General features: G+C 41.0%; 1 protein-coding gene across 5 annotated transcripts in view; it reads left to right on the top strand.

Moving 5' to 3' along the window:
* nrg2a (neuregulin 2a) overlaps nucleotides 1-12484 on the top strand; it is a 70303-nt gene that overhangs the window by 15278 nt on the left and 42541 nt on the right. The window contains exon 1 of one of the 5 annotated variants that reach the window (XM_039778159.1): nucleotides 5622-5840. The exons of the other annotated variants lie outside the window; for them this stretch is intronic. Within the exon in view, the coding sequence (XP_039634093.1) occupies nucleotides 5762-5840 (79 nt within the window). The 5' untranslated portion in view covers nucleotides 5622-5761. Of the gene's footprint in view, nucleotides 1-5621; nucleotides 5841-12484 lie in introns of those variants that run through there. 5 annotated transcript variants of the gene reach the window in all.

Raw genomic sequence — 12484 nt, 5'->3', positions numbered from 1 at the left:
ATGATATGTAAGATGTATAAAAAGTTGGTTTTCGAGTGAAAAATGGTTGCGCCATGGAAAGAAAAACACAAGCCTGGTGTTATGCTGTGATTCAGATGTGATGACTTAAATCTGTTTCGTAAATGAAATATAGGGCACCGGTTTGTATTAGGTACACTATGAGTTGGAAAAAAAGGTCAATTTTGAACACGTCAATGACCAATGTGCTTCTTCTATTTACATGTGGATGCACCTGTGTGTTTGTATGCGTATGTCTATGTGCGTGTTTGAGGGGGTATGTTTGTATTTGAGTGTGACAGTGTATACTTTGTCGGCCTGAGGACACTTAGATTGAGTGTGTGCTGTTCTCTCTGGTGAGAGCACACATATGTGTTTGCATGAAGACCTGGTTCTATGTGGGTGTGTGTTTGATAAACTGTGAGAGCATGTGGGAGACTGTTTGTCTATTCATCTGTGTGAGAGCAGGAGAGACAGAGCAGAATGAGGAGGTGGAAGATATCTGCTTCCAGCCTCTATCTTCAAGTCAATCTGCTCACAGTCACACAAACCTCTTTATCTCTCCCTTAGACAGAAGGGAGGGAGACAGGCAGAGAGAGAGAGACAGACTGAGAGGAAAGGAAAAAAAAAACATTTAAAAAGAGGAAAAATACAGAGTAAAAGAGAGATTCAATCAGGCAGTCTTAAGAAGATAGAGCGGATTTTTGTTTAAGAGGATCATCAGAGTCATGCTCAGACAGCATCTGTCATTAAAAATATTTGTGCTATTTCAGTATCACAGCAATAGGCTATTATTGTCCAATTGAGAAGCTCTTTGTTGTCAGGATGCAGCACGTCAACTTTGATACAAATCAAGCGGAAAATTTGCTACTTTAGCCACAGTGGAAGTTGAGTGGCAATTGACATCCTTTACAACTTCTGTCTTTTCTCACACACACACTTCATCACATAAACATGACTGATGCCAAAAAGAGGTGTCAATATCAGTCATGAAACTGAAAAGCACCCAATTGTGTCTCACTGTTGGTCTGTCTGCCTGCAGAACAAGCAGAAAGAGCAAGAAAAGAGAGAAAAAATCAAATAAATCAACCTAAGCTTAATTGCAGGTCTGACACAAATGTATGGCTGTCATTTGCAGTGCAGCTCTGGCAGCCGTCCACATAAGGAAGGCGATCAGTAAAATTTTGGAAGCACAGAGATCACATCTGGCAACAGGAACGTGTGTGTGTGTGTGTGTGTGTGTGTGTGTGTGTGTGTGTGTGTGTGTGTGTGTGTGTGTGTGTGTGTGTGTGTGTGTGTGTGTGTGTGTGTGTGTGTGTCCGTGTGTGTGTGTGTGTCCGTGTGTGTGTGCGCACGCGCACCGTGCAACGAAACTGCCGTGGTGCTGGCCTGATATTGTAGTATTATGCCCCATTGGCTGATGAGTTGCTATGCTCACCTCTTGTTGCTCTCAGCCCCAATCAAACCTGTCACAATATGAGTCAGCATGGCCATAAGTGGAAAAGATGCCTCTTACCATTTAGATCAATCAGTTATGTGACACATCAGTCAGATTTTATCCGTTGCGGAGCCACATCTGTAGCTGAGAGAGGCACTGGTAGTGTGGTGTGCTCATGGAAGCTGGATAATGACAGATGGAGGCTGGAATAGAGCTGGAGAACTGAACAAACTGAGCGGCTAAAGAGCTGAAATCTCATTTTCTCAGTGGCCTTGAGAGTGGAGCATGCTCAGTGCTGATGCTTGTCATCTCTCCCTCTCAGAGATGCTACTGCAGTGCTTCCCAGCAGGCTTGGCACAGGCTTACTCATGGACATCTCTCTTATGGAGCAATACAGTGGCCAGGCTGCAGCTGCTCAATGGATACCCCTCTCTGTGTTTCGCTCTGTTTCTCAGTTTTGCTCTGTCTCTCTTCATCACTCTCCCGTGTTACCTTTCTTTTTATTTCTGCCTCTCACTCTTCCTCCCATTGTATTTCTTACACATTTGTTCCTACTTTCTTGCTTGCATCCTTTCTTGTCTCTCTCTCCGTCTCCCATCCTCGCTCCGCCCTTACACATCTCTCTCGCATACTCTAGTTGCTACCCTTAAGACTGTGGTTACCATGGTGACAGCTATGTGCTGCGGAAACGTCAAAGACCTGAATCCACCCAGGATCACTTCCTTGTTTAAAACTTAAATTCGTTCTAGCTGTTCCTCTCTGATTTCTAAATACCAAACAGGCATGCTTGGTTTGAATTCATCCATCCATTTGCTATGTTGTAAATGAGGCAGTGAATGGGATATCTGGTCTCTTTCTGTGATCCTGATCTCAGCTGCTGCTGAGCAGAGTCATTAGTAACACTCAGATTTGAAATCTCGGTTGACCTTGGCACAGCCGACCTTGAGAAAATAGACCCTACCTCGGGCCTCCAGATGTCACTGACATTGATTTGTGTGATGTCTGTCTTTAAGGGGGCTTCACCAGCCCGTATACAGGGCCCATCATACAGAAAGCCACTTGCACAGACACTCACAGCACATACATATTAACACACGGAAAGCAGCAAGACTGGCGACATCAACCAGATTATATTCATGTGTTTTTTCGCAATCTTCTTGGTCTGTACTTACAAGATACTGTATACTGTATACGGCTGCCTGCCCTGTTGTTCCAACAGCACACAGTGCATGTTCAGATGAGGATGCAGATGCCTTGTTAAAAGGTGAATATCAGCAGGTGGGGCTGTTTTCTCTCATCTGATGAAGAGGATATATTTTCACTCCCAAATCTTTTTTTTCAGATTTTTTACCTTCTGTCCTCCACTGTTCCCCCCCCCCACGCCCTCCCCTGCCCTTGCCTCACCTCGGAATGTCAAGACTACAGACATGTGTTAAAGCAGGCACTATACCCTACTTTAAGCCCCCCACACCCATAAACACTTTGTTGGCTAAAAAGCAGACAGATGTAAACAACACAACCTAATGGCTGTTTAAAGCTATTATGTCTAAAAAGATAAACTCTGGTGCCTGTGAAAGGGCAGGAGTGCTGTTGAGCAGTATCAGTGTGATGATGTGCAGGTATGCTGTTGTTAGGAGGGAGCTGCTCAGCTCCATCATAATGGAAAGCTGTCTCCCTTTTTGGGGGGCAGCGAGGAGGGATTTGGAGGCAGGCAGAGATGGGGCCTGTGGAGCATTTATGAGCAGGGCATACAAAGGATCCATGTCCAACTTTTAGGGGTTGGCTCCATTTCTTTCTTTTTTTTTATTTGCTCTTCAAGTGATGCTCCTCCCACACTGGCCCACTGTGCCCCTCCACCTCCAGACCCTGATCCAAGGACGGCCCACGGCTGTTGAAAAACAGCAGATGCTTTCGAGTAGACTGGAAAAAAAAGAGAGAGATTTAGATGCACATGTCCATGACCATATTTGTGTCCGGGTGTAAAAAAAAAAGCAGTTCATTTCAGACTCTAGCTGTACTCTACAAGCTCGTATACAAAAGCTCAAGCTTTTTCAGAGCTCTTCACACAATCTTGTGAACAAAAAAATCTAACCTAATTTTCATACAGTGTGTAGTCTACTAGGACTCCAGTTTCTTCCCCCTTAGTGTATGTGCATGTACTTTTTGCATATCCATGTTTTATGTAACTCTGCCAAGTGGGACACAGTTGTGAGAAGTAGTGATTGGAAAACGACATTTTGCATCCCTACAGCTACATGAACATTTTAGAATTTGTTAACATATTAATGTCCATACTAACCCCGAGGGTAACTTGCTCCCAATGCTTCCACAGCTATGTGCAGTACACCCTCATAACTCATGTCAGCTAATGATACATTTCACTAACTTGCATCTTGTGTGGCTCGACTGGAAGACTATCGCGGGATCTTGAAGGAGCAAGTTGAGAAATGTTGTGGGAGGCACAAAGACAATCTAAATCTACATCCCATCATCCTGAAAGTGGCGTTTCTTTTGTCCTGACGTCACAGATACTCACATTTCTGACACATACATAAACTGCACGCCCACCCGCAGACACACGGGCCTGGGAACAAGTCTCATCTTGCTGAATAGTAGAGGAGGAAGCGAGTGTTGAGGTTGGAGGGGGATAGGGCGGCAGTGGCAGCTCTCATAGCCACTGCCAGTCCTCCGTTACCTCTGCTGACAGATTAGATCATCAAGAACAACCACTGGGACAAGTAGGAAAATCAGTATATTGAACCTGAGTGGTGAGTCACATCTTGGCCTTGGTTTGACCCCTCCAGTTTTGTTGCCCACAGATGAGGCTTATGCTATTAAGTGCGCTGACCTGTTAAGACATGACCCTTCTGCTGCCCCTTTTCCAATTCCTGCTGCTCCTCGGAGGGCTGGACTGAGACAAATCCCGGGAGGGCCCCACATATGACTCATCTATAGATTTTTTTTTAACAGACGAGTTTCGTTGAGAGTCACTCTGATGTTGTTTCGACGTGTTTATATTGTCTTGACACACAGGACAGCAGAATTCAGTCAGCATGAAATTAGAAAACTTCAGTATAGCGGCTTAAAATAATCCTGCGATCATCATGTAGTCACAGTTTGGGCTACGCCAAATGAAGATAAACAGATTAGCCGCAGCGTTGTTGTTGAAGTTATGTTTGCATTAGATATTGTTTCACACAAACCTGAGTAAAATATCCTCATGTTGTATTATTAATTGTATTATTTGTTGTATTGTGAGTCAATTGCCAATTTTAGAAAATTCTATACAAATTTCTCGAGCAACACATGTGCCGCTTCTTAGTCATGCCCTACCTTTATATGTGTCTCCCCTTGCCCTTTTGTCCTCTATGCTTTCAAACTGTCTATTATTAAATACATAGAAAATCAACGCAAAGGTGAGATGCCAACTCACCTTTCAGGAAGAAAAAAAAAGAAAATGGATCTGACTTATTTGCAGAAGGCCATGGTCTGGTATCATATGCATTACGCTGAGTTTTTAAAAGGTAAAAGCTTGTTTTAATGGTCCTAAATCCTTACTGCTGCGTGGACATTGATAACACCTGGCTAACAGCGACAGTGAAAGAGCGAGATACAACCACAGACATGCTGGAACTTGCCTGAAGTACCAAGAGGGGAATTGACAGACAGGAGAGGTGAGGGAGGGGAGCAGTTGCAAAGCCAGAGATGATTTTGTGTAATTTTGCAAGAAAGCAGTCTGTCGCAGATTGTGATCTGACATTCAGCACTTCTGACACCACTCTCTTGCACATATCCGTAGAATCTGCGCTCAGCAAATCTGAACCAGATGTGAAGTGTTTTGGGACCCAGACATCAACCTGGCAAGGGCAGGTCTCCGCCTAAATTATTTGGAAGGGGGTCAGTAGTGCAGAGGGGACAACCTAAGTGGTCTCGCTGCACTTTAGAAAGGAGAAGATGCTCCCGAGGTAGGAACTAGAAACAACATTGGCTACAAGCAGGGCCACTTGACCAGTGCCTCTCTACCTTTCTTTCCCTATTTTTTTCTCCCTGCTCCCTGCTCCCTGCTCCCTGCTCCCTGCCTCTCCCTCCTCTCCCTCCCTCTCTCTCTCTCTCTCTCTCTCTCTCTCTCTCTCCCTCTCTATCCCTCTGCCCTGCTGTGAGTAGGTGGTTCCTTGCTGTTCTTGATTGGTGTGAGTCTAAATAGGAGGAGAGACGCTCTAACAGGCTCAGAGTCTGGTGGTGCCCACTTGCCACACGTTCCCAAAAGGACTATCTGTTTTTTTCCCCTGTGTCTTCTCCTGAGAGGATTAACTTTCTTGTGACAGCATGACGGAGACCAAGAGGAAAGGGAAAAAGAAGGGGGTTAAGAAAGGACAAAAGGAAAAAGAGGGTGATTCCCCTACAGGTAAAAAGAAATTCAAGGCGGTTTCTGTGTAACTTTTTATGTATATATATTTGTGTGTGTGAGGTAGTGAGACTGAGAGAAAAAAGAGCAAGATTAAGTTTGTGTTACTGTATCACGGAAGTGTGGGACAAAGTATGTACCCTCTTGGCTTGTCAAAGCTTGCCGCTAGGTTGTCACATGGATTGGTCTGCTAATGTGGACAGCGTGTAGAGGCACATCTGGTTTTGGCAGTACTTTGGATTGGTGGGGAAGTTAAATGATATGACTTGTGTACAAATCAACTAAAACTGAATTTTAGCTAAACCAGCTCTGGACCTCACAGAGCCAAAGGAAAGTTGTATTACGAGCTCTATCAAAACGAATGACTAACTTTAACTGTGCTTTGGTTAATTCATTGCATGAGTTTTACAAATGCTCTGCTACATATCAGAGGTTTAAAAGAAAAAAAGTCAGCTTTTTTAACCGTTTTATCATAAAAGTTTGTATAGCAGAAAACATTTCATTACACACTTTATGACAGGGTTAAAGATCCAACTGTTGATACAGTTGCTTTCATCTGACTTATGAGTATGTTGTGAGTCATCCAACATTAAAATCTGTCTCTACATTAGCTGGAAGCTACTTTGACTTTGGAGTAGTATGGGAGCTGCGTGTCTTTCAGATTCACAAACGTAGCAATGTGCTTGCTCAGTGGTGGATCCCACAAGCTGCAGCATGTCACTGTAGTTTGACCTCAGGTCATGGGGAAGCCCAACCCCCGTTTCAGTGACACTTTAAGGACAATAACAGGATTATCACTGTGACTATGACTCCTCATTCTTGGTTTGGTCAGATAATGTATCTTTAACAGTATCTCTTGATGTTGGTAGCCATTTTGTACCTACTGATGTCACTCCTCAAGAGTGGGTTTATAATTTTCAAGATTTTTTATGTAGACAATTTTTGTAGGCCTTCTAGATATTTAAATTGTGCCCCTTTTCATCTTAAAGGTGCTACTGTATTTGTTTTTGGCATCCATGTTTAATTTTGTTTTATTACCCATATAAAGTTGAATATATAAATAATTACCAGTCCTGGTTCCAAGTTTGATTGTGATATAAACATGTTAGATAAACAGCTCCCAGAACTACACGGCACACAGAGTGCTTGCAGAATATTTTTTTGGTGCTTTGTTATTCAACGAGCACAGCTACCGTGCACAGAGAGAAGAGCTGCGTGTGATTTTCTTTAATTTTCACAAAATGACACAAACGAAAATAATCTGTTGTTGTTGAATGTCATTAACATGCATTTAACATAACAGCTGATTTGTCATGTCTAGGGCTGGGTATCCTTAAAAAAAAATTTTATACCGGTAACAATACTTTTTTCAATACCAATTTTATAAAACAAAAAGAAATTTCAACAATACACATTACGGCACAAATCTTTTTATTTATTTTTCAGCTGCTACTATGTGAGCCCCGTCTCTGTGCGTAACGTAGAGCTTTTCCTGCGAGTCTCTACGATGTGTAACATAAGACAGCCAATCACAGACATTATTTAATCTCGATAGAAGCATGCTGCTTGCTTATTGGCTCACTGACTCTGATGAGATTTACTCCTTCTTAGGTATTGAACTTTGGTTTTGATTGACGAGGTATTTTTAGATACTCAGGGCCAGATGTACATACATTTGCGAATGTAGCATTATCAGCGCCAACCCGTGATACACTCACGTCATATTTACCAAACCTGCAGTTCATCGGGTAATCGGCGTCTTTCTCCGCCCATTATACCGTAAATTGCGCACATCTTTCTATCATGGATCAGCCACCAAGTCAGTCAAAACAGTGAAAACAAAGATTTAGCGGTAACAAAGTTGATCTGCTTGTTCATGAGGTAACAGCTTGATGCGTGTTATTTCGGCATTAGTGGTGGGGAAATGTATGTATTGACTAGTGCACTGTAGCAAAGCGTTAAGTATTTGTGCTATGATACGGCTGAGTGCAGACTGCGATATTCCCACTGCTGATGCTATGACTGTTTGAAATGATCCTGATGCCAATATTTGTGATGTAGCGAAGAGTTTAACAACTGCTGGAATGGAATGTGAACGCTGAGTCTGAGATTCATTGTCATCTGTGAGTTCTTCTAGTAGCCTAACTGTAATATTGCATGGCTGCTTAATCTGTAACGCTTAATGATTTTGTGTTCACTCAAGTAAAAAAGTGTGATACTTGTGGCAAAAATCTTTTCAGCTCGTCTCCTTGGCCTATCTTCGTCTTGCTCGGATTACTGCTGCCCTGCCATTACACCAGGAGGCATATGCGAGGAAACCCGCTTGCTTTTAAGAGGCGGAGAATTTTCACCGCAAAATAGAGGCGCGCTTTCACAGGCGTTTTTTGTACATACCGCGGAATACATAATAAGGCGCACTTTACGCTTCCCCTCCCATCTCTTTATGGGAAACTCCCACTTTCACCTTTACCCTCCCATGAATGCATATGCATGACATGGAAAAGCGCAATTTGCCATTTTCAGTCCCCGCGACAGGCAGTCTGCGCTTTTACCTCAGTGCGACATGTTTGTACATACCTCGCCATGCTTTTATGCACACGTGGCGAAACACTTACGCCTGAAGTGGGCGCAAAAGCGTTAGTACATCTGGCCCTCAATATTTTAGAGGCAATTCGGTCGGTGCCTAAAAAGTATTTAATTCGGTACCAAGCCCTAGTCATGTTAGTGTTAGATGTAACCAAAACATGATAATCTGATCTTGAATCATAATTTTCCTCTTGAAAATGAGATCTATCTTGGATTTATTACAAAACTAGGTAAATAGGTAACCTGTGTGAAACTACGTGAATACCCATTGTAAAATGGAGCTTTCAAAGTAGGCCAAAAGGAAGACAGGTTCATGGGTGATGCTTGTTGTGTCTGCTCTAATGTTACTGCATGCACCGCATCAGGTGTGTACTGGGCCTGAGGCTCCAAAAATAGGTCATCCAAAATAAAAAGAGCTAAACCAAACACAACTTTTAAAGATGGATCCTCCACCCACTACTTCAGTCTCATCTGGCTCTTTAATAAATGTTACCAGCTTTGTAATTATCCATGAATGACAGCGCTTTTTTCTAGGTTTATCAATAGGTAATGTTCAAAAGAAGCAATCATATGCAAATCTGGAAACAAGTCTGTACAACCAAGAGTGCAGCTATGCGTGATCTATGTACAGTATTACTTCACAAATAATTGAATGAGTAGACATGTATACAGCATCAGAACAGCAGCTCTCTGTATACTATACCTTTGCTTAGTTCAAAAGATAATCAAAGATTTTTTTTAGCTAGCTAGCTTCCTTCACTGGTGTGCTATGCTAAGCATCACAGTTCCACGAAAAATGTAGTGAAATGTGCTCAAACAGACAAATGGAGATAAGAGCCTGTCTTGTTGCATGGTAGCTGTGTGTTTGGAGAGTGCATACATTCACCAAAATATAGATATAAGAGTTGTTATTTGGACAATTTTCTCGTTTGTCACACAAAAGCGTGACCCTTTGGGCAATTTTCCCGTTTGTCACACAAAAGTGTGACCTGGCAGTTACATTTAAGCATGTAAAGGTCTACAGTGAGTATAGGAAGGCAAATTACTTGCTTATACCAAGTTTTTGTGTTTAAGCAAAAAGTCTTATTGCCAATGTAACAGTTTTCTGGGGATCCACTGTTGGTCTCAGAGCTTCTAGACATGGGATCAGCATGTTCTTCGCAGATTTTTCATTGCAGCTGGTCAGAAGTTGTATCGTAGTAATTTTTATTTTTTATTTTCTTGTAGTTGTGGCTTAATATGTGTTGTCATATGCTTTACATTTTTCAATTTGTTTAAATGCTAGACCTGATATTTATTTCAAATTCTTCAAGATGTTATTACATCTCAATGTTTTGCATCGATGAAACCTTATGCTGCATTGTGGATAATAGGGTATACAATGTCCTCTGTGTGGAAGAGGTGTGTCAAAATATAATTGTATGTAATATAGCCCTGGAGCTCTGGAGGTCAGTCAACCATCACCGACATCACAGGAACAGGACAGTATTGTCTTGTGTATCATATGTTCCCAGAAAACTTACATTTTCCACATTTATTTTAGGAGATTACCTCACAGCAGGTACTTCTCAGCTATAATTGCCCTTTCCCTGGCTGTGGCGTCTCCTGGATTTGGATCAGAAAGTATTTCAAAGTGTTGATTTATGGAATTCTGCTGCTGCAATGTTACATGATGATTTTCCTTTCCGGTCTCTCTTTTTTTTTTTTGTTGAAAGGCCTGTGTATTGTGACTGAAAGTCGATCTTCTTTAAATAATGTTTCTAATGAAACAGGCCCAGGGTTAGAAAGGGAAAACTTTTGCAGACCCAAGACATTTGTGCCAAACTGTTGGTCCTTATTCGAAAGAAAAGACCCCTTATGTATGGAAACATTTTGCAACTTTGTTGTCTTTTTTTATAAATAAGACAAGGAGAGCAAAATGTCATCAATACAGTGCAACATGAATATATGTCTCTCTTTTTCAATCAGTAGTTAGCAATCCCTGTGTAATCTGCCTGATGTACATAAATATTCTCTTGCTGGTGATGTTGTTGTAATCCAAAAACTTCTACCATCTATATTTTTTTTATGACAAGACAAAACACAATAAGTTCCTTTCTGACTGGGTTTGTGTGCGTAGTGAGGGTGGTAAGAATTACTTACAGAAGTGAAGAGTTGGCTTCTTCATTTTGTGCCAGATGCTTTTTATCATGTACTAACACATTCCACGCCTTTACAGTTGAAATAGAGCTACATAAATTATTCAGCAACAAAATGTTTTATAGAGACCACCAGTCAGAGGAGGTGGTGAAGTCTCAGACAACCTCAGCTTCCAATTCAGGTATGATCTTGCTTCATATAATTGCTATTACAAAATAGCTTTTTAGTGTGCTGGTACAATAACAACTGGAAACATGAAAACAAATTTGGAAACCCAGCTAATGTAACTTCAACTGAACACAACATACAGCATTATATGTCTATAAAATACCTGAAATTCGTGAATAGATTTTTTTTTTTCCAGTGATAGTCTCAACATAGCTAATCAAACCCACAAATTGGTAAGCAAATAGAAGTCTCTCAAAGGGCGGTTCTCAAAGAAAATGTCTAGAGACAAATTATGACAAGCTTTTAATCGGAAAGCAATCTGCAGATGAAACTTATGAAATTGCTGGTTTACCAAAGAGCTTCCATGTAATGTTGCGAGAGCCTGTTATGCACTTTAGTTTGCTGTGCTCTTATAGAGTTATCCATTTCAGCAATTACTTTACAAGTGCCATTTACAATACCAATAGAAAATAAATATACATATTTTGCAAGAAATTGCATCAATGTAACATCTATGGTTTGACCACTTGTGCTTGATTTCCCTATCCTCCCATTTTTCTCTACCTCTCTTTATGTTTCTTTCTTTGTAAATTAGTCAGCAGTATTTAAGCAACATTCTCACCCCTGATAGAAATGCCTGTTGACCAACTTCAGCAGCCCGGGTTAGGAAGAGTGCAGATGTAGTTTTAACCCAAATCCCCTTGTCCATCTGAAAGGGTATTACACGTCCAGCAGAAACAGAATAACATCTGCATCCCATCAGAGTCCTCTCTTTCTCTATAACTGTTGAAGTGTAATATAGTATTTGATCTGGTTTGATCTGCCAACTCATGACATCTCTTTGGCTTTCTTTACTAGCCTGTATTTAACGTTGTCTCCTTGCAGTGTACATCCAGTGTATGTGTGAGTTTGTGTGTTGGGAGCGTCCGCTCACAGTGTTATATGGGGGAGTTGTGACAGAAGGACCAAACCATGGTGAAACGCAAACTAAAACCAAGAGCTGAGAATTGCTTGGAGGTTGCATAGAGCTATATACTGGGGCTGGTGATAGTCAGTGGAATCAGTAGTATTAACAACCTGTTCACATGACAGGTAGTCATTTCATTGACAAAAATGTTGATTCGTGGAACAATCTTATAGTTGTTAATCTAAATGTGTTATTAAAATTGGCTATATAACTTTAGTAACATAATAATTTATTTGTACATCATGTGGCTGCCACTGAGAAGCAAATGTCAAGGAAGTGATTATTCTTATACATTATTTGCATGCGGTTTTTTGTAGCACAGTCACACAACAGTGACTACAGTTGACAAAACTACTATGGAAATTTCCTGAACATGAAAATCATGTACAACGCAACCATGGTTTTGGCACAACGGGACATAGTGGTCACAGAGCTGACTGTGAGCAAAGATGTTCTCACTTTGTTATTTACAGTAACTTTTTGTCATTCAGGTGCTCTTTTACACACACACACACACACAGTAAGCTATTGACCATTTACACCATTGTTTTAACTATAATATAACTATTAATAAATATATATATATATATATATATATATATATATATATATATGGCCAAAAATATAACATGTAGGCCTATATCACAAAATCAAGTCTGTAAGTTAGTATACTGTATGTTGTAGTACTGCAAACATCTAGACAAGTAGCTCAGTAATGTCATATGCATGAACATAGAGGTTTATGTAAAAGCACCTAAAGTAGTACATTTTGAATATTAAATTC

The sequence above is a fragment of the Perca fluviatilis genome, chromosome 16 (genome assembly GCF_010015445.1).
Source record: "Perca fluviatilis chromosome 16, GENO_Pfluv_1.0, whole genome shotgun sequence".
NCBI lineage: Eukaryota > Metazoa > Chordata > Actinopteri > Perciformes > Percidae > Perca > Perca fluviatilis.
Note: the sequence above shows the minus strand (reverse complement) of the source record. Positions and strands in the feature narration are given on the sequence as shown.